We start from the raw sequence: 22,920 nt of genomic DNA, 5'->3' as shown, positions 1-22,920 counted from the left end.
GCAGTTTTTTTCCAAGGAAGAAGTGACTGAGTTTGCAGTGTGCTCTTGTACACACCACATAATAGAAGCCTGCAATATATTACCCGCGTCAAAACAGCAGCATGTCAGATTGGTTTTAACTGAGCACTCATTATTCTTTGGCAAAGCTGCCCAGTCCATCTCTCTGTCCCTCCCACCAGAAGTAGAAAAACCTCTGATGTGTGCTGCTATAGGGGCTCGGGGTTTGCCGGAGATTGGAGCTGAACACACCTGGAGAAGGAGAATACAGCAGAAATTTGCTCACCAGATGAAACCGCAAGTAAGTGAGCTCGATTTGAATTTTGATCTTTTTACATTGTAACTCAGGTTGACCCCGCTCTCCCTCATGCCAGACTGTACCTGAAGTCCCAGCCTGAGCCATCGTTGACACTGCGGTTCAGACACTCAGAGGCTGAGACACCTAATGCATTTACCAATGCTTGTTTGCATTGTTGCCCAGGCAGACCCCGCTCTCCCTCATGCCAGTCTGTACCTGAAGTGCCTGCCTGAGCCAATGCTGACACTGCAGTTTAGACCTTCTGAGACTAAGAAACCTAATGCATTTACCAATGCTTGTTTGCATTGTTACCCAGGCCGACCCCACTCTTCCTCATGCCAGTCTGTAACTTAAGTGCTAGACCGAGCCGGCACTGACACTGCAGTACAGACCTTCTGAGACTAAGAAACCTAATGCATTTACCAATGCTTGTTTGCATTGTTGCCCAGGCCGACCCCACTCTGCCTCATGCCAGTCTGTACCTGAAGTGCTAGACCGAGCCGGCGCTGACACTGCAGTACAGACTCTCTGAGACTAAGAAACTTAATGCATTTACCAATGCTTGTTTGCATTGTTGCCCAGGCTGACTCCTCCCTCCCTCATGCCAGTCTGTACCTGAAGGGCCAACCTCAGCCAGCGCTGACACTGCGGTTCGGACCCTCCGAGACAAAGAAACCTAATGCATGTAGCAATGCTTGTTTGCATTGTTGCCCAGGCCGACCCTGCTCTCCCTCATGCCAGTCTGTACCTGAAGTGCCTGCCTGAGCCAATGCTGACACTGCAGTACAGACCTTCTGAGACTAAGAAATCTAATGCATTTACCAATGCTTGTTTGCATTGTTGCCCAGGCCGACCCCATTCTCCCTCATGCCAGTCTGTACCTGAAGTGCTAGACCGAGCCGGCGCTGACACTGCAGTACAGACCCTCTGAGACTAAGAAACCTAATGCATTTACCAGTGCTTGTTTGCTTTGTTGCCCAGGCTGACTCCTCTCTCCCTCATGCCAGTCTGTACCTGAAGGGCCAACCTGATCCAGCGCTGACACTGCGGTTCGGACCCTCCGAGACTAAGAAACCTAATGCATGTACCAATGCTTGTTTGTATTGTTGCCCAGGCCGACACCTGTGTTGTGTCTGTAGATTTCTTAGGTTTTACTCAATTTTCTGTTCACACATTTATTTCTAGTTTTTGAAGATTTGGACTTGGCAGGTTGTGTGTTTTGAAGAACATGTCAGAATTATTTGTAAGAAGTGTATATTGGTATTGGGTGACACGTGATATTGATTTGCAGAGTGTGTCCCTCTAACACAACTATTGATAAAGTGTGCCCTCCAACATTCTTACAGGCCCAGAGGATGGAAGAGTCCAGGAGGTTGGGCGGTGCCAGGTCCAGGGTTCTGCTGCTCTGTGTCACCCTCTTCTTCACTGTAGTTTGGGGTAAGTAAAAGACAGCGCCCAGACCACACTGCTCTCCTTCTAGGCGGTGTGTGTGAGACTGATCACACTCCACAGTGATTGACGCACATTTTGTTTTGGTGAATATAAAATAAAGTCCTGAGGGTTTGCATCTTTTTATTTCTGGTGTAGGTTTAGTGCTGTATTTATATTTTTTTCTATTTTCTAATTTTTACACTACTATTACCAACACTGTTGCACATTCTTATTATTATTATACTGTTTCTTGTAAATGATTGGCTACCCAGATACGGGCTTCCCAGCGCTGGGATGCATTTGCATTTTTATTTCCAAAAACTGTTCTCCTGTTTGTTTGCTGTTCGATGACGTGCTTTGTCTTTCTTGTATGCTTCTTTAATTAGGTGTGGCATTAGCGAAGACCGTTTGTTTTTCCCTAAAAACTTTATTTAAAAAAAAAACAAAGAAATTCGTACATACAGAGTGGCTCTGTCAGATCTTATTGTGGACGAGTACAAAAGAGTGAGCGAAAGGGTGTGCCTTCTTACCGCGATTCCTGGGAGTTCTGGGAGAGTTGTGTTCTGGGTGCCTAATCATTTGCTTCCCTGTGAGTGAGTAGCAGAGCAAGTGAGGCACTATAGCTAGTCGGTCCTGGGTTTGTGAGTACTAAGGTGGTAGGAAGACTCATCCCTAGACACCCAGGTCCCATTTCCTGCGCATAGTTCTGTATTTGTGCCGAATCCCTGCAACATTGTGGGGCTGTGCGCCACCCGGGCTGTACATACAGTAAGAGCACCTCATTGGCGAACATGGTCTGAATGTCTGTGATGTACCCAGTGGTGGCTGCCATTAACAAAGGGTGGTGAGCTGATAGGGGGAGCGTGTGGGAATACATGATAAATATAATGAATAAAAATGTACCTGATACCGCTAGCCACCATCCGCATTGCGTACCTTCTGCTGGCCTCTTCCTGGTCCCAGCAACCCTGTTGCAGATTCCATCCAATCACCATGCTGCAGAGCAGCACAGGGATTGACCTGAGCAGGCAGGAAAGACGCTCTGCTAGGTCATGGAGTCTGCGGGGTTTCTCCAGTCTGGCTGCTGAATGCAGCCGGCATGGAGAAACTTAAGTGTGCATGTGTGTTTTGGTCAGCTTGAGACGGCCGGCCAAGCACAATTAGCGGGGTGCACAAGCACCTCTCCTCCCACCTCCCATGCCCAGTCCCTCAATGCACAAGCTGGCTCAGAGGCTGCAAATGAAAAAAAAAATGAAGTTAGAGCATAGTTTAATTGTTTGGTTGCTGGCTCTGCACCTGACAGTGGGGTGACTCTCCTCTGCCATTGTGGAGGGGCCGCCACTGGATTGACCTGCAGAGTGGAGAACGCTAATCACAGACCATTAACATATACCCATAGAGCAATACCCTCACTTAAAGCAGTTTCAAATATACATGGACATTTTAATTGAAAGTAGAGTTCTGCTGTCGCGGTTGTTGCCTCTACCGTTGGTGGACTCAATAAACAGAGACAGCTGCCCTTCCAAGACCGTCCTATATCCGAGCCTCCTCTCTGTAAATCCCTGCCAGGACACCTTGCTGCTCTTTCCATCTGCTCTTCCAGACTCCTTCCAAAACGGGCATCACAATGTGCTGTTCGGCTCAAAAGAAGCTTCTCACCATGGGTCTGATGAAATATTGGGTTTGGTTTGTGTATTTGCACATTAGGAGGACATGGGCAGTTTTTGTTGTCAGGGAGTATGTCTATTCAGACTTTGGTAGGTTGTCAACAGTTAGTGCCGTCTGTGGGTTTGTATATTAGGGCAGTGGGAGGATGTCAACAGTTAGTGTCCTCTGAGGGTTTGTGTATCAGGACAGTGGGAGGATGTCAACAGCAAGTGTTGTCTGTGAATTTGTGTATTTGGCCAGTAGGAGGAACCCAACAGTTAGTGTCATCTGAGGGTTTATGTAGTCGACAGTGGAAGGATGAAGGCAGTTAGAGGTGTCGAGGGGTCTGTGTGTTGGGGAAGTGGGAGGATGTAGGCAGTTAGTGTAGTCTGGGGGTTTGTGCATTTGGGCAGTGGGAGGATGTCAGCGGTTACTGTCATCTGGGGCTCTGTTTGTTTTTTGCAGTGGGAGGATGTTGACAGTTACTCTTGTCGATTTGTGTAGTCGGGCAGGGGGAGGATATAGGAAGTTAGTGTCTGGGGGTTTGTATCTTCAGGCAGTGTGATGATGTGGGCAGTTAGTATCTTCTGGGGGTTTGTGTTTTCGGGCAGTGGGAAGATGTAAACCGTTAATGTCGCCTGAAGCTTTGTTTATTCAGTCAGTGGGAGGGTGTAAACAGTTTTTGTCATCTGGGGGATTGTGTATTCGGGCAGAGGGAGGATGTAAACAGTTACTGTCTTCTGGGGGTTTCTGCATTTGGGCAGTGCCAGGAAGTAGGCGGTCAGTGTTGTCTGGGGGTTTCTGTATTTGGGCAGTGGGAAGATGTCAGCAGTTAGTATCATCTGGGAGTTTATATATTCGGGCAGGGGGAGGATGTAGGCAGTGTGTGTAGTCTGGGAGTTTGTGTATTCGAGCAGTGTGAGGATGTAGGTAGGTAGTGCCATCTGGGGGTTTGTGTATTAAGGCACTGAGAGGATGTAGGTATCTGGTGTCATCTTGGGGTTTGCGCCTTTGGGCAGAGGGAGGATGTAGACAATTAGTGTCGTCTGGGAGTTTAAGTTTTCTGGCAGTAGGAGGATGATGGGAGTTAGTGCCATCTGGGGGTTTCGGTCTTTGGGCACTGGGCAATGCGCAGTGGAAGGACGAAGGCAGTCAGTGTCATCTGGGGTTTGGTGCATCCAGACAGTGGGAGGATGTAGGCAGCTACTGTTGTCTGGGAGTTGTATTTTGAGGCAGTGGGAAGAAGTATACAGTCAGTCTTGTCTGGGGGTTTCTGTATTTGGGCAGTGGGAGGTTGTAGGCAGTCAGTGTCATCTGGGAGTTTGCGTATTCGGGCTGTAGGAGGATGTCAGCAGTTCGTGTCATCTAGGAGTTTGTGTAATTCAGGCAGAGGGAGAATATAGGCAGTTAGCATCATCCCGGGATTTGTGTAATTGGGCAGTGGGAGGATGAAAGCCGTTAATGTAGTCTGAGGGTTTGTGTAATTGGGCTTTGGGATAATGTAGGCAGTTAGTGTCGTCCGGGGGGTTGTGCATTCGGGCAGTGGGAGCATATTGGCAGTTAGTGTCAGCTGGGGATCCTGTATTTGGTCACTGGGAGGATGTCTGCATTAAGTGTAGTCTGGGGGCTTGTGTATTCAGGCAGAGGGAGGAAGTCAGCAGTTTTTGTCATCTGGCGATTTCTGTATTTGGGCAGTGGGAGGATGTAGGCAAGTAATGTCTTTTGGGGGTTTGTGTGGTTGAACCGTTGCAGGATGTCGACTGTAAGTGTCGTCTTGGGGTTTGTGTATTGGGGCAGTGGGAGATTGCATATATTTTGTTTCACCTTCAGGTTTATGTTTTCAGGCTCTGGCAGGATGTAAACAGTTATTGTCATTTGGGGACTCCTGTATTTAGGCAGTGGGAGGATGTGGGCACTCAGTGTTGTCTGGGGGTTTGTGTGCTTGGACAAATACAAGATGTTGGCAGTTAGGTCATCAGGGAGTTTGTTTATTTGGCAAGTGGTAGGATATAGGCAGTTAGTGACATCTGTGGGTTTATATATTTGGGCAGTGGGAGGATGTAGACAATTAGTTTCCTTTGGGGGCTTGTGTATTTGGGTAGTGGGAGGATGTAGACAATTAGTGTAGTCTGGGGGCTTGTGTATTAGAGCAGTAGGAGGATGAAGGCAGTTAGTGTTAAACCAGCGCCCCTATAGAAAAACTGTCTCACAAACACTACCCATCACCATAATACTCACCATTAATCATAAATCATTCACAAGGCCCATTAACAAACAAGACAATTTTTGGGCAACTGAATCATGTGACCTAATTAATCAGAACCAATTCACAAACTATTTACACATTTTTATACAACTGCAGTTTATCATTTCTTACCATGGGTTTATGCATTTATCATATTAATTAAGTCACTTAGGCAAATGGAACAGCTGATGGTAACTAGACCATGAATAAACAAGACTAGCTTGTCGTTTCAAAAATCTAATTTTATTAATCTTTATTATTCATGAATGAGCATTTTATTAAGAATCTTTATTTATTAGCAATTTAAGCAGCATCAATTAAGAAAAATGATTTATTGGACTGACATCTTCAAAACAAATCAGCATGTATGAATTTAAGCAAATAACAGTTTTCCATTCCCTAAGTCTATCTCCCTGTCTAAAACTCTCTTCACCTAAAAGGAAAAGTCATTTAAGCCTGTTATCCTTACGTGCGCCAGAAGTTCAACAGCACGACACGCCCATCAGGATTCGGAAAGTGAGAGGCGCCCTCCTGCCCATGGGGGCAATTTTTATACCTTTTCTGCCTAACTAATCTCACTAAAAGTATATTTTTCTCTGCCATCCAGTGTCCTTATTGGCTGACTGATGTCAGCTCATATGCTGTCATCATCTTTCTCCAAGCCTAGATCGGGCTTTCTTAGAGTCCATTGTCTCTCATTCTCAAGTCTCGCAGCTTCCTCAAAAAGAAACATTTTACAAGTTACAGGCCGTGACTTCCTTAGCTTGTCAAACTTTGCCTCTTCCTGTCCTTGGGTCAATCTCACCAAGAGCATGTAAAACAATGTTCATTCGAGCTTGCAAATATTTTTCAACGTGGAAAAGTTTCCATGCAGGACTCTTGCTCTCTCTGGACAGGACTGGGCAACACCACCTTTTCAGTTTACTCTTTAGGCCTCACTTGAAAACTATTATTTAAACAAACACAAGACATCAATTAATTAGAGAATTTAGAGAATTAAGACCCATTCTGTTACCCACCCCCTTTGCTAATTATTAACCCCTTAATTTATGTTACCTAGTTTAAGCACAAGCCACAGAATTCTCCACAAACTTATGCCACATAAAAGACGAAAAGACATAACATAAGCACACAAATAAGCACATGCCATTAATTGAACATCCGCATTTAATACTGACAAAGACAATAGACAAGATTAATTTATTATTTTCAACGCACTTGTTTTTGCAACAAAGAGCACATATATTAATCCCACGTGTCATGTAAATGCATTTTAATCTAGGTTGGTTAATAATTCACCACAAATCAATTAATACGGTTATTTATTATGGAAGTTTAACTTTGCGAGCCAGAACAAAATATTATTCTGAAACTTGCTCCATCAACTCCCTCATCTGGTGATTTCAAAATGACCAAACTACACCCAAAAATTTAGCAAAAATTTTTAACCCTTGAACATGTTTTGATAATCACAGTATTAGTATTTCAAAACTTTCTATCCTGCTGTTTGTTTGGAACTCTCATATTGTGACCTACGAAACTCTTCTAATTCAATCTCCTTCTCCTGCTCTTTTCTGAGCTTGTAAATCCTCTTCTTTTCCCTAAGGTACTTCTTTCTCTTGTGTAACATGCAACTAATTTTTAACAGAAATATCACAAAAACTATAGCTAATAGAGGACACAGTATTTTGCCTAAAATTGAACTACCAATCTCTTGAAACCAGGTTTTGATTGCTGCAAATCTTTTGCTCAAGCGTTCTGAAAAATCTTCATCTTCTAAAGGTACAATTTCTGAATGTAATTCTGTAATATTCTTGATATACATCTCAATATTCTGACTCTTATCTGGAATATATGTACAGCAATGCTGGACATGTAATATTCCACAAACTCCTCCCTCTTTTGCTAAAAGATTATCAAGGGCAAGACGGTTCTGCATAACCATCGTTCTCGTAGCAATAAGTTCAGTGTCAACTAATTGCAATCCACTAGCAGTATCAGTAGACAGTCTGTCAACAATTGTAGACATTTTTCTGATTTTAACTGCATTCAGAGTTATACCCACAAAAGGTATTACTGCACCAAAAATATCTCCCAAAATTTCTGAAAAACTTTCCCTTTTGAATCACTCAGATGATTGCTAATTTCAAATGAAACTTTTGTATTTCTATCTACATGAAAAATCTTTGGAAAAACTAAACCGATATAGCAGGTGCCATACCAGTGATCTGGGAGATTATAATAGGCTTTATCTCCACACACAAAATAAATTCCAGCAAAAATTGGATCTTTACCACCTTTAAATCCCCATCCACCCAAGATCTGATAAGTGTCTTCGCATTGGCTAGCACCCACAAAATAATTATCAAATAGAGTATTATCTCTTCCAATACTAAGCTTACCACTAACAGGTTTATCTATCTGAATAGCAACATTTTCATTTCAACCATTTAGCTTTTCATCCTCAATTTGCCAAAACGTAGACTTGGTTTGTTTCAGCATTTCATTACGCGTATAAATCGCTCTTCTCTCTTCAACTAAGTTTAAGAAAGATTTTTCTTCAGCTCTCAATTTACAAGTTAAATTATTTCTAAAAGCATACTCATAAGTGAGTTCATTAGTTACAATGAAAAATTCCCTCATCTGTTTAGCATGTTTATGTTGATTCAAGCTCTTGTCAACCTTTAAATTTGCAAAAATGTCATCATAATTTGAAGAATAGTACTCCATACGACCTGTTTGATAAAACAGACTAGCTATAACACTACAGGTTATACCATAAGTAAGGGGAAGCATATTATATGTGAACCCCTCAGAAACAGAAGCAGGTCATTTTACACAAATGTAGCAATCCTTAACATCCATTACTTTAACATATTCAGATAAAAGTCTTGAAAAAGTATTACTAGAAAAATCACCATTTGATCTATCTTGGTGGATCTCTGGTTTATGCTCAATAACTCTGTTAGACTTATCTACAACTCTAGTGTTATCTTGTTTAGCCACAGCTTTACTTGTCATGTTAGTTTTTTACTCTTCTTTGTCAATGCCAAAAGGAAAAATGACAGCTAAAATTAACCAGACCAAAACTACTAAAATCACACAAATAGAAGATATTTTACAACATCTCCTTAAGATGGAACACCTTGAATTATTGTTAACATAAGGCATCTTTTACTCACAACAAGAGCCTTATTACAAAAAAAAAATCAAAAATTATCAATACTTTTTTTTTTTTAAAGAAAACCCTACTTTCTAACAGCTTTTCTTCGACCTTACGTCTTACATCAATTTGTTTTTCCAGCTAACACAATTTCTTCGACCTTGTGTCACCTAACACATTTTCTTCAGCCTTATGCCAAGAACAAAAACAAAATCAATCATTATCACTTGTGTCGTCAATATCTTCCTGACTACTGCTATTCACTTCCACTACTGGTGGAATTATTATATAAGTCCACTCAGGGGACTTGTATTTCTGGTTAGGCTTCACTACTCTCTTTGCTCTACTGCTAATCACTTCTATTTTCCTTCCTGTTTAAATTTTCTTATCAGAATCTCCTTTTTGACTTGAGATTTCATTCACCTGCTCTTTTGATCTGTTTACTAATTTGAACTTTAGACCTTCATTTTCAGTTGGGCAGTTATCACCTTTTCTTGATATTTTCTTCTTTGGTTCAGATTGATTACACTCTGCTCTCCAAGCTCTTTTTCTTTTCAGTATCTGAGATTTCAAATCTAAATCTTGGTTCTTCTTTACTCGGCAGTTTCACTCTGTTAGGATAATCAACCTTATAGCTGGTACTCAGAATTTCGTCTTCTTCAATCACTTCCAACTTCCCAGTTTCAGAATTTTCGCTTCCAATCTGCTTTTCAATCACCACTTGATCAGACTCTTTTTCTGCTTCTTTTTCTAGAAGATCTTCATCATCTTCAGAGTCTTGTATCACAATTTCTTCAATTTCTTCATTCAACGCCTCATTCGCAATTGAATTTTCCAGATGTCAACCTTCCTGTCGAGCTTCAGTATCTGGGCCTTTTTCAGGTTCTTCTTCAGAATCTGAATCAGCTGTAGTATCACCTTCGTCAGGATTTAAAGGTGGAGGTACACGAATAGTGTGACTTGCATGAATCCACCTCTTCAATCCTTTGCACTTTACTGCATTAGTTGTGACAAGTATCACCTGTCTTGCCTTTTGCAATCTGGGTACTAAGCAGTTTCTTCTCCGGTGGACTTTTGTCCTCACCCAGTCTCCTGGTAACAGATCATGAGCTTCCTCCTTTTCTCTTGTTAGCACTTCAGTTCCCACCTGATGGAACACAGAAGTCACGACGTCAGAGAGGTTTTTGCAATAATCCAAAATGACGCTATCATTAATGCTCATTATTTTGCCAACTGGTACAAAAGCTTGTCTCATGACTCTGCCCATGAGAATCTCAAGAGGGCTTAAACCTGTCTTTTTATCTGGAGTACTTCTCAATGACATCAAAACAAGTGGTAGTGCATCTGTCCACTTCATTCCTGTAGCTAGACACATTTTGACTAATCTATTTTTAATTGTGCCATTCACTTGCTCAACAACACCTGATGCTTCTGGTCTGTATGCACAATGCAGCTTTTGCTTAATATTCAGTACTTCACAAACCATTGGTAACAATCTGTTTTCAAAATGTGTTCCACGATCAGTCTCGACCCTCACTGGAAAACCGTACCTTGGTATGATTTCCCTTAAAAGCAATTTAGCCACAGTAACTGAGTCATTTCGACGTGTTGGGAACGCTTCTACCCATCTCGAAAACAGACAGATAATCACTAGGACGTATCTCAATCTATTGTGGCGTGGCATGTCAATGAAATCCATTTGCAATCCGGTAAAAGGACCACCCTCCCGTCCTATGGTTCCCATGCTCATAACTGTTTTTCTGTTTGGGTTGATCTGCTGGCAGATCAAGCACCTCTGACAAAATGATTCTGCAATTAGTCTGAACTTTGGATTGTACCATGTTTGCCTAAACAATCTACTCATAGAGTCTCTTCCAATGTGTCCTTGACCATGATACATCCTAGCCATGTCAGCAATCATGCTATCTGGCATAACTGGTCTGTCATCTTTGTAAACCCAAATTTCATCTTCCTCCCGCTGTCTGCAACCTGCTTTCAACCATTTGTCTTTTTCCTCATCATCTGCCTCATCTTGTAAATCTTTTACTCCTTGCCATGTCTCAGCTACAGATGTTAGCATAAGTGAGTTCAAAACATGTTCATTGTTTTTCTCCCGATTGAGTGACATATTATTTTTTGCACAGAACCTTGCAATCTCATCAGCATAAGCATTTCCTTTTGTAATATAGTCCTCGCCCCTTTTATGTGCTGTACATTTCACGACAGCAATTTTCTCTGGTAGCTGGATTCCATCAATTAACCTTTTGATCAAATCAGCATTTCTTATTGGATTTCCCGCAGAAGTTAAATAACCTCTTTGAGACCAGAGCTGGCCATAGTCATGGACTACTCCATATCCATACTGACTATCAGTCACTATGGTAACTTTTAAATTTTGACCTCTCTCACATGCACAAATCAAAGCAATGAATTCTGCTACTTGAGCTGAACGAATTCCTTCGAGACAAGAGGCTTCAACTACATCTGCAACTGTCCAGACAGAATATGCTGCTCTCAAAACACCTTCATCTGTTCTCAAGCATGAACCATCAACAAAATAAACAAAATCTGATTCAGCTAACGGGACATCTTTAATGTCCTGTCTGGGTTTAGTACAGTATTCTAAAACATCTAAGCACTCGTGATCAATGTCATTCTCATTTCTGATTTCTGTTACAGTACCATCAGTCAATAACGTGGAAGGATTTAAATTCACACACCTCGCAATCGAGACATTATCTGATCCCAGAATAATTTTCTCATATTTAGTTAACCTGTTATTTGTCAAATGCTGAGTTTTGCTTCTGGTAAGAAGAATTTCAGCTGAATGGGGTACATATACTTTTACAGGGTATCCCATTATTATTCCCTCGCTCTGTTCAAGGCTTACACTTGTTGATACACATCCTTCTCTTTCACTGCAATACAGCTCAAACTCCTTTTCGTAATCTGGCATACCTAAAGCATGTGCTTCACACAGACCTCTTTTTAGCTGTTCAAAAGCTTCTAGCTCAGTTTCTGTTAGGGTAATCGGGTCTTTTATGTCTGCTTTTGTCAGTCTCTGCAGTGGCTTTGCAATTACTGAAAATCCACTAATCCATTGACGACAATAACCAACCATTCCTAGAAACATTCTGACCTGTCTCTGTGTTTTTGGAGGCTGCATCCCCTGAATCATTTTAATTATCTCAGTTGTCACTTGCCTGATTCCTTTTGCAATTCTGTGACCAAGGTATTTTACTTCTTGTTTGCAAAACTGTAATTTTGCAGGAGCCACTTTATGTCCCTCATCTGCCAAATGATTTAAAAGAGTAATGGTATCTGTCACACAGTTATCTCGTGTTTTTGCAGCCACAAGGAGGTCATCTATGTATTGCACTAATGTCGATTTTCCAGGTAAGTCTAGATTCTCCAAGGATTTCTTTAGCAACTGAATAAAAATAGATGGACTCTCTGTATACCCTTGAGGCATACGACACCATGCTAAGATACGGTCCTGGAACCTGAACGCAAACATTTGCTGGCTTTCTGGATGCAATGGAACAGTAAAGAATGCATTACAGAGGTCTATGACTGTATACCATTCTGCATCATGCGGAAATTTTACCGCTGGGTTTGGAACAACTGGGCAACATGGAACAACTATTTGATTAACCTTTCTCAGGTCTTGAACAATCCTGAAAGTTCCGTTTGGCATTTTGATACCCATAATCAGTGAATTACATGGGCTACTCTCAATTTCTTTTAGAACACCTTGTTTTATGAATTTGTCAATTACAGGTATAACACCTTCAATAGTTTCTGCCTTCATTTTATACTGAGGAATGTTTGGAAAATCTACTCCTCGTCTTACTGTAATTTTAACTGGATCCACATTTTTCATCAAACCCACCTCACTTCCTGTAAGATCCCAAATTTTAGCATTGACTGTTTCTTTTAATTCTTCAGGAAGATTGTTTTTAGGAAATGCAGGAAATAATTTACTTTCCTCTGCTTCAACCATTAACATCGTTAATTTGTAAAGCCCATCTTCTTCTTGAGTTTGAAGCTCTATACCAACCGGTGAACAATATATTTTGCAGTTCATTTTGCAGAGTATGTCCCTTCCTAACAAGTTTACAGGACTACTGTTACAGACTACAAATCTATGTTTGTCTTTAAATTTGACAATTTCAACCTTCACTGGTTCTGTTAAATCTGTTTTAATCTGTTGATTAGCTACTCCAACTACTTGAATCTTGTCACCCGAGAGAGGTAGGTTTTCTATTTCCACTGATCTAACAGTAGAACGGGTAGCACCAGTGTCCACAAGAAAAGTGATTTCTACATCATTTACCTTCCCATTTACAAATGGACCAGCCTGATCTACCTCAAGAGTGGCTCCAAGCACACACTCTTCCTCCTCTCTCAGGCACCGTCATAAGTAACCATCAGAATCACTTCCTACATTTTTATTCAACAAATACTGTTGTGAAACATTTGACACATTCACTCGTGGTGATCTGTTTACCTGTTCACCTCCGCAGAATCCCGTTTCTGTATTGTACCTCTGCACATTTACACAATTTTGAAGTGGCGGTTGTGGAATCTGACTCTGCTGATTCACTACCTGTCGCTGTAGCTGTTGCTGTAGCTGTTGCTGCAGATTTATCTCATTCTGCATCTTCGGATTTAATGATGCATTTTTAAAATTTCTGGGCGGATTTTTACATTCGCGCTGCCAGTGTCCAATTTCGCCGCAATTAAAACATGGGAGTTTCTGCTTTAATTCCTCAATATTTCCCAACAATTTTTGCTTATTAAAATTACCCTTAAATTTACCTTGATTCTGTTGAACATTTTTGTTTTCTAAGGTTGCTATTTTCTGTTCAGCTACCTTTACCTGTGCCCCATTGCCTTTTCTTTCAGCTTCTTTTGTTTTGCGTCTATTTCATCACTGCAATATTTTGCTTTTCTCAAAATATCATCAACCGAAAGTGATTGCCAACCAACTATTCCAGATCTAATCATTTCACCAATTTCAGGTCTTAAGCCATAAACAAACCTGTAAAAGAAGTGGCTCATGTCCTTCTCACTCAATGTTTCATAACCACTGTATTGTTTGAATACTAGCAGTAATCTTTCATAGAATGAATGTACAGATTCTTTTAGCTCTTGATTTGTTCTATCGATTTTAACCCAATCAACTTCTTTTTGGGGAATCTTATTTTTCAACTAGAAAATTACCTTATCATATAGATTCATAACATCTGCTGAAGGAGCACCTGTTACTCTATCTCAGAGAGGTTCTTCTTTGGGCCAATCTATAGAAATGTTACATTCTGTCCAAAGATCTGACGGGACAACAATGTCAAAGAAACCATCAAGATCAATCCACAGAACTTTTGAAACCTTAACAAATCTGTCTACCTGACGATACCATTCCACAGGTTTTTCTCTCAGCCGAGTAAAATCATTTGTAAACAGTAAAATGTCCTGTCTTGACCAAGGAACATGCACATATCCACCACCAGCAATTTCTCTCATTTTAAACTGACCAGCTACCTCTCCTCTTTCTCTCCTTTCTTCCTCTCTTTTCTTTGTCCATTTCACTCTCCACTTCAAAGTCAAAGTCAAAGTCAAAAATAGCTTTATTCTGTATTTTAACAAAAAACCATAAAAGCATACAAAATACAAACGTAGGCAGACTAAATAGCTTTTCTCATTAAAAAACTTCTTACAAAAATACATATCATGACGACAGAGCAAATTAAGTTCATTAAAATGCATAAAAATTTCTAGAATTCATTAAAAAGACTCTTGGAATTGATACAATCTGCTGTATTACGTATTATCTGATGCAATAAGGTGCACTATAATACGATTTTTCAATTTTTTGTTTATCCATAAAGTCCTAATCATTTCCCATGGTCCCTCTGCACTTTACAGTAAAAGCCAAAAATGTTATCACTGTCACTATGGTAAGTTCATCTTGCATCATGTACAGTCTGACCAGTGCAGTTTTACAGGTTCTCACACCCCATGACTTTAACAATGGTACCAGATATCTTTTTCTCCCCCACTGGTAATACTTGCAAAAGAAAATGCAATGTAAATTTGACTGTTTGGATAGGTCATCACACGGGCATTTTTCCAAATTAGCCGACCAATCATTCGGGACAGGGAATGATATTAACCTGTAAAAAGACTCCGTCCTCATTCGAGTCAGGAGCATTCGGTGGTAACACGAATAGGTTGGGGCTAAGTAAGCGTGAAGGCCTGTACCATGTAGGATGTTACGATGGGCTACTATGGTGGACTTGTGCCCATCTAGGTACCATCTACGTTCCTCTAGTAAGTCAAGACATGCCACTTTTAGATCTTTTTTTGCTATTTGTGAGCATGATGTGGGATTTAGGTAGAGATCTGGTTTACCAATAGAAAACAAAAACTTTTTCACGTAGGCCAACCATGGCTGCTTACTGGAAGTAGAATGGTTTAAACAGTCCTGAATTACTTCTCTGTTGAAACCTGTATCATCACATGTCCAGATCTTAAGCCACAACATCACTGGTGCTATTTTTATCAGGTCGGTGATGTGGACCCTATCCAGTTCGTTGTGGCAAACGGTAGTGGACGTGGAGCGGGGGACTGATAATAAGTACCTCAGGAAAGCATTTTCCACTGTTTGAATTTGTGTGCAATCTGCTAAACCCCAAATGCCAGCCCCATATACAGCGGTGGACACACATTTGGCTGCGTAGATCTTAAGTAATATATCTACGGGTTTCCTACCTAGTCTCTTAGCAAATTGTTTAAGAGCACCTATCATGCGTGAGAAGGCCAGGTTCCGGGAGGTTATTGCTGTTGACCATGTACCCCTGTTATTAAATATGATGCCTAGGTAGGAAAAAGTTTTGGTCATAGCTATCTTAGTGTTATTAACGAAGGTTTTACAGTCTGGTATATTTTTCCTCAGAGTGCATGACATTGTGAATGTTTTTCCCTCGTTTATTTTTAAGCCTCTCGTGGTCATGAAAGTTGAAAATCCTGTTAGTGCTTTCTGGAGACCCAACTGCGTGCGAGCCATGATCACGGCATCGTCCGCGTATAATAATAGTGGTACTGAGGTCCCGTTTATTTTAGGGTAATCCACTTCAAGATCTTTTAAAAAGTCTGCTATCTCGTTAATGTAAAGATTAAAAAGAAATGGCGCAAGGATGCAGCCCTGTCGAACACCCTTTGCTATGGGGAATTTTTTAGTTCGCTCACCATTTTTGCCGTATCTGACCATAGCACCTGCGTCTCTATATAATTCCTGTATAAAATGTAAAATATTTTTATCTATCCCCAATTCAACCAGGGCTTTCCATAGCAAGCTATGGTCTAGACAATCAAAAGCCGAGGTTAAGTCGACGAAAGCTAAAAACAAATTCCCTTTTTTCCTTCCAATGTACCTATTTGTTATTAAGGCCAGGTTTAAACCCTGCTCTACAGTGCCTACGCCAGTTTTAAAACCATACTGTAGTTTTGATAGGATCCCTTTACTCTTAGACCAGGTTTGCAATTTGGTTAGCAATACTCTGCCTGCCACTTTCATCAGTGTGTCTAGCAAAGAAATAGGGCGATAGCATTTTGGGTCCTGTCTGTCCCCTTTTTTAAATATTGGAATTATTATGGCTTCATGCCATGTGTCAGGAAAGCCCATTTTGCTATACGCGTTTATTACATTTGCTAATAAAGGAGCCCACAGGTCTACGTTATCTTTAAATAAATCAATGGGGACTCCATCTGGGCCGGGGGCTTTTAGATTTGCGCTCTGAGAGATTGCTAGTTCGACCTCTGAGGGGATGATGACTATATTTAAAGGGAAACTATGTTGCATCACTGGCTGATCCCCCTGCCTATTGTTAGAATCATATTCTGGGGTCAGGGTTGTTAGATCTTTTTTATATAAAGAAGTAAAATAATCAACCCAGACATCTTCCGTTATGGCTATCTCCATCGAGTCAGCCTTGGTGTCCGTGGAGAAAAAAGGGGCATTAATTTCTTTCCAGAAAGAAGTATTATCCCTTACGGCACTTGCCTTTACTAGAGCTTCCCAGGCCTGGTTTTTCAATTCGTCCTGTCTATCGCGAAGGGTCTGTTTATAGACTCGCCTGGCCTCCTTAATTAAACTAGTATCTTTAGGGACTGTCTTTAATGCCTGTAGCAGATCTTTATGTGCTTTGGAGCAGGCGGAGTTAAACCAGCCATGTACTCTCTTTGCTGTCCCTATCTTTATTTTTTTTGTTAATTTGTCGTTTATAGTGGCAGTTATCCTTCCATAAGCCTCTATAATTGGCTGAGGGCTAATATTAGATTCTAGGCAGGTCGTAAATTGCTCCAATTCTTTCTGGACTAAATCCTTCAAGAAAATTGTAGCGTCGATTTTTGCCCATTTTATGGCATATCCATTCTTTCGTGCCAGTGACAGTGAGTGACCATGAAGAATACTAGGTATGCTTGACACAGGACTCTCAGTCGTCCCGACAGAAATAGTGGTACTAATCGGAAAGTGATCACTTAATGCCAGATCTTCCGTATTAAACTCCTCCATGCGGCCCTGATTCCTATTGGACACTAGAATGTGATCAATTACAGTGCCTGACCCTCGACCAAAAAAGGTTGTCTGGAAGGCTACAGAAGGCTCGCATAGTTCGTTAGCAAACCCCATGTCCCAATCATGCATTAATTGGTTTAGCATGTTACCCATAATGGAATGTTCAAAATGTGTGGTGGGGTCCCCTTTTAAGTTATAAATGCCACAGTTTTTTGTGGCACTGTAAGGACATAGATGGCAATTATAATCGCCTGCTAGTAAAATACAGTCTGCGTCCTGGCCACCCCTCGTAAGCATTGTAGTAAGCTCTGCTATTAAGGCTTTGGGATCTACTTTTAGCACGTTGATGTATATGTTAACCACAAAAAGGGACCACCCCTTTACTTTGACCATAAGTCCTTGCATTGATCTAGCCACCTCTACTTTGGGTCCGCTTGCCATATATGTAGTCAGTTTTGTATGACACAAATTGGAGGTGAAGATACACAAACCCCCCGACCCTCTGCCTCGGTTCCCCTGTATAGACGGAATGTAGAAGGTGCTAAAGCCCTCAATGTGGGTCTCCTCCTGATCCCAGCATTCCTGTAGGCATATTATGTCCTGTTTTTCCATAAAGGATAGGAATGACTGGGCCCTTGCTTTGTTATTCAGCCCTGCGATATTCCAGGTAGTTATTTTTAGATTGAATTTATGTTGACTGGCTTCGGATGCCAGTGTCTGAGGAGTTAACCTCTCAGCGGCCTCTATAATGTGTTCTACCTCCCTCTGGGTTGGTACGGTGTTCTGCAAGATTATCGGAGTAAGTGGTGTTTCCCCTGTAGGGGAATCGAGTGTGTTCCCTAATGGCAGGATATTAGCACTGGTGATACGATGTTCATTTTTACGGGTCTCAAGTGGGATGCCTAGGTTATTTCCTTTCTGTTTTGTTGTCATTATTGGTCAATCGACCATGTCCAAGCAATCGTACCTGTTCCTTGTGGGGGCCCCCCTCCAGTAGTCTGGGTGTGAGTTTTCTCTTCTCGGTGGCCAGGGACGATTATCCCACCCTCTATTCCAGTGGTTGTTGCTGTTCCTATTTCCGTTTCTGTTATAATGCCCCACCTGTGTCCAAGGCCAGTCCTGGACTTCCTCCCAGCTATTGGGGTCACCATAATTAAAGGTGTTTAGAGGTGGGTAGAAGAAGGAGAGACGCTGTACGTCGACCCCCCCCCTTTTTTCTAAGGCTGGCCATGAGGAAATATAATCAGCTGTAGCGGGGTCCTCACAATTAAGTACAATGCAATCTCCCTGTAAGCTTTTTTTGGTGTTGCCAATCCAGACCGCTCTTCTCATTGAAATAATTCTACTCTGATTAGATGGATGGAGAGGTCTGTTTTGGCTCAACCACTGCAATACCTTATTGCGCAGAGACCAGGGGGGTTCATCTGTGCCATCTGCCAGCTCGGTGACCCCAGTAAGTATGACAGTGTATGGGGTCGCCTCGGGTGGCAGATGTATCGGGCGCCTGTACCTTGGGCCTTTCCTCTCATTAGCTTGTGACTGGGGTGGTTGGGCTTTTTGTGATGTCTGTGGGGTATCCTTCTGCTTCGCTGCTTTGCTGATTAACTCCACGGGAGCCGGGGTTTTTTGAGGGTTATCAATGGGGCCTTTTCGTTTTTCAATCCCGTCTTTTGAAGCAGATTTTGAGGTAGGTTGATTAATTTGCCTGTCGTTTTTTTGAGCTTCAGAATTTAAAACTCTTTCGAGCGGCTGGGGTTTAGACCTGGTTGTTGGTAAAGACGGGGGTTGAGCCGGATTATTTGTGTCTTTCGCAATCCCCAGGTCCTTGGCAGGTGTACCCAATGTTTTCTGCTTAAAGGCTGGGGTATTTAGTTTAGCTAATTGCTTCTCAATGATCATGATACTCTTTTCCAATGGCTGAAGGTGGTGTTTTAGCAACTGCCCCATGCTTTTTGTGATAAAATCATGTAATGTTACACATGTAGTGCATGGTTTCTGTATGCCACCCCCGGGGGCTTGATTCTCTGTCAGCTCTCTGAGACCGGCGTCATGTAGAGTTAATATGCAATCAGCACCACTATTGGAAGGGATCAGTTGATCTGACAAAGTTATATCAGTAATTGGATTGAGTGAGGCCGTGTTGTTATGTACAGCTAATATCGTCTCATGTGGGATCGTCTCTGTATTTTGCCTCTTAGCTATGGCACCCTCCCGCTTACCCATGGAATTAGAGTCAACAATGTCCACCTCATTATGGGAAAATTGTAGATCCGGTGTTTTTTCCAAATCCTCACTGGAGTTAGACCCCAGTGGGAGTTGGGTGGCAGATAGGTCGACAATATTTGGAACCGTGTGTATTAATGCGTTCGTATTGTCAGCTTGCTTAAGCAGTGGGATGATTGGTCCCTGATGAGTAGGGGTTTGTGCAGAAGCCAGGGGCCCCATAGACGATCTTCTTGCGACCTCCAGTTCATGGGATACCCTTCGTTCCAGGATGAGTATACTTTTGTCTATGACTTCATTGGTCTTAGTAATGAATAAGTCTAAAGGGCCAGTAATTTCGGTTAGGCTAGTGGTCTTTTTACTTCTAGTGCGCTTATTCATAGTGAATTGCGTCAAGTACAACAAAATTAGTAAAATTAGTAATAAGTACGGGTCAAGTACAATGTCAGCCTCCAAGGATGGGGCACAAATAAAAGTGGCGGGCTAAAAATGTAAGTGTAAATACCGTGGCCCAGTCCAGTCCTACTCAGTCTGGAACGGGCTGAAACGGGCCCGCCCTTGGCCCGGGCTTAGCCCGGCGCGGCCCCGCGCGCTCCCGCGACGCGGGAGTTGAAGTCCGCTTTTATTCGCCTCCTGGCGCGCTCCGCCTCAACGCGACTTCCGGTCGCGGAGGCCGCTGGGACTTGTAGTTTTCCCACTCCCCCACTTGGCGGCAGCGCTGATGGTGGGAGGCTGCGGCGGGGGGAGGAGACAAGCAGCGGTTGGAGCAGCGTCGAGGGCAGCAGTGACGGCGTTTTGACTGGGGCTCTCAAGTAGATGTGGCAGCGTTTCTCCCTGGGCTGGCAAAAGCAGTTTATGCAGGTACACACACCACGGCAGGTGAAGTCCGCTTTTATTCGCCTCCTGGCGCGCTCCGCCTCAACGCGACTTCCGGTCGCGGAGGCCGCTGGGACTTGTAGTTTTCCCACTCCCCCACTCGGCGGCAGCGCTGATGGTGGGAGGCTGCGGCGGGGGGAGGAGACAAGCAGCGGTTGGAGCAGCGTCGAGGGCAGCAGTGACGGCGTTTTGAACCTATTCACAAACTATTTACACATTTATATACAACTGCAGTTTATCATTTCTTACCATGGGTTTATGCATATTATCATATTAATTAAGTCACTTAGGCAAATGGAACAGCTGATGGTAACTAGACCATGAATAAACAAGACCAGCTTGTCGTTTCAAAAATCTAATTTTATTAATCTTTATTATTCATGAATGAGCATTTTATTAAGAATCTTTATTTATTAGCAATTTAAGCAGCATCAATTAAGAAAAATTATTTATTGGACTGACATCTTCAAAACAAATCAGCATGTATGAATTTAAGCAAATAACAGTTTTCCATTCCCTAAGTCTATTTCCCTGTCTAAAACTCTCTTCACCTAAAAGGAAAAGTCATTTAAGCCTGTTATCCTTACGTGCGCCAGAAGTTCAACAGCACGACACGCCCATCAGGATTCGGAAAGTGAGAGGCGCCCTCCTGCCCATGGGGGCAATTTTTATACCTTTTCTGCCTAACTAATCTCACTAAAAGTATATTTTTCTCTGCCATCCAGTGTCCTTATTGGCTGACTGATGTCAGCTCATATGCTGTCATTATCTCTCTCCAAGCCTAGATCGGGCTTTCTTAGAGTCCATTGTCTCTCATTCTCAAGTCACGCAGCTTCCTCAAAAAGAAACATTTTACAAGTTACAGGCCGTGACTTCCTTAGCTTGTCAAACTTCGCCTCTTCCTGTCCTTGGGTCAATCTCACCAAGAGCACGTAAAACAATGTTCATTCGAGCTTGCAAATATTTTTCAACGTGGAAAAGTTTCCATGCAGGACAGGACTGGGCAACACCACCTTTTCAGTTTACTCTTTAGGCCTCACTTGAAAACTATCATTTAAACAAACACAAGACATCAATTAATTAGAGAATTGAGACCCATTCTGTTACCCACCCCCTTTGCTAATTATTAACCCGTTAATTTATGTTACCTAGCTTAAGCACAAGCCACAGAATTCTCCACAAACTTATGAATGAAATGATTTTTATAAAGCGCACGTAGCTGCCCTGAGGCGTCCAAGCCACATAAAAGACGAAAAGACATAACATAAGCACACAAATAAGCACATGCCATTAATTGAACAGCCGCATTTAATACTGACAAAGACAATAGACAAGATTAATTTATTATTTTCAACGCACATGTGTTTGCAACAAAGAGCACATGTATTAATCCCTCGTGTCATGTAAATGCATTTTAATCTAGGTTGGTTAATAATTCACCACAAATCAATTAATACGGTTATTTATTATGGAAGTTTAACTTTGGGAGCCAGAACAAAATATTATTCTGAAACTCGCTCTATCAGTGTCATCTGCGTGTACGAGTATTCGGGCAGCTGGTGTCATCTGGGAGTTTGCGTATTTGAGCAGTGGGAGGAGATAGACAATTAGTATCTCCTGAGTGTTTTTGTATTCGGTGGGTGTTTTTGTATTCGGGCAGTGGAAGGATGTAGTCAGTTAGTGTCATCTGGGGGTTTGTGTATTCAGGCAGTAAGAGGATGGCGGCAGTTAATGTCATCTGGTGGTTTCTGTCTGTGGGAGGCGGGAGGATGTAGGCAGTGAGTATCATCTGGGGTTTGTGTATTCAGGCAGTGGGAGGAGGTAGGCAGCTAGTTTTTCTTGGGGTTGGTGTATGGAGGCAGTGGGAGGATGTAGACAGTCAGTGTCATCTGGGGGTTTCTGTTTTTGGTCAGTGGGAGGATGTAGGCAGTTAATGTCATCTGGGGCTTTGTGTATTGGAGCATTCGGAGGATGTCAGCTGTTAGTGTCATATTGGAATTTGTGTTTTTGGGCAGAAGGAGAATATAGGCAGTTAGTGTCATCCCAGGATTTGTGTATTTGTGCAGTGGGAGGATGTAAGCAGTTAGTGTAGCATAGAGTTTTGTGTATTTGGGCAGTGGGGGGATGTAGGCGGTTCTTGTCATCTTGAGGTTTCTGTATTGGGGCAGAGGACGTAGGCTGTTTGTTTCGTATGGGGTTTGTTTTGTTGGGCAGTTGCAGGATGTCGGCAGTTAGTGTCGTCTGAGGGTTTGAGTATTCAGATAGTGGGAGAATGTGGGGGGTTAGGGTCATCTGGGCGTTTGCATATTTGGGCAGTGGGAGGATGGTGGACGTTAGAGTAGTCTGGATGTTTTTTGTATTTTGGCATTGGGCGATGTAGACAGTTCCTGTTGTCTGGGGTTTCTGTGTTTGGACAGTCGTAGGATGTCTTCAGTTAGTGTCGTCTGGGGCATTGTCTA

The 22,920-nt window shown here is 42.2% G+C and overlaps 1 protein-coding gene across 1 annotated transcript in view; it reads left to right on the top strand.

Annotated features, from left to right (window-relative positions):
* Nucleotides 1–231: 231 nt before the first annotated feature.
* Nucleotides 232–22,920, top strand: part of LOC144766834 (lectin-like) — a 140,793-nt gene continuing 118,104 nt past the window's right edge. The window contains exons 1-2 of the mRNA XM_078650558.1: nt 232–298; nt 1,642–1,732. Coding sequence (XP_078506684.1) covers nt 287–298; nt 1,642–1,732 — 103 coding nt within the window. The 5' untranslated portion in view covers nt 232–286. The remainder of the gene's footprint in view (nt 299–1,641; nt 1,733–22,920) is intronic.

This window comes from Lissotriton helveticus, chromosome 1_1, assembly GCF_964261635.1.
Source record: "Lissotriton helveticus chromosome 1_1, aLisHel1.1, whole genome shotgun sequence".
Taxonomy (NCBI): Eukaryota; Metazoa; Chordata; class Amphibia; order Caudata; family Salamandridae; genus Lissotriton; species Lissotriton helveticus.
The sequence above is the reverse complement of the archived record's forward strand: the minus strand, read 5'-3'. Positions and strand labels throughout refer to the sequence as shown.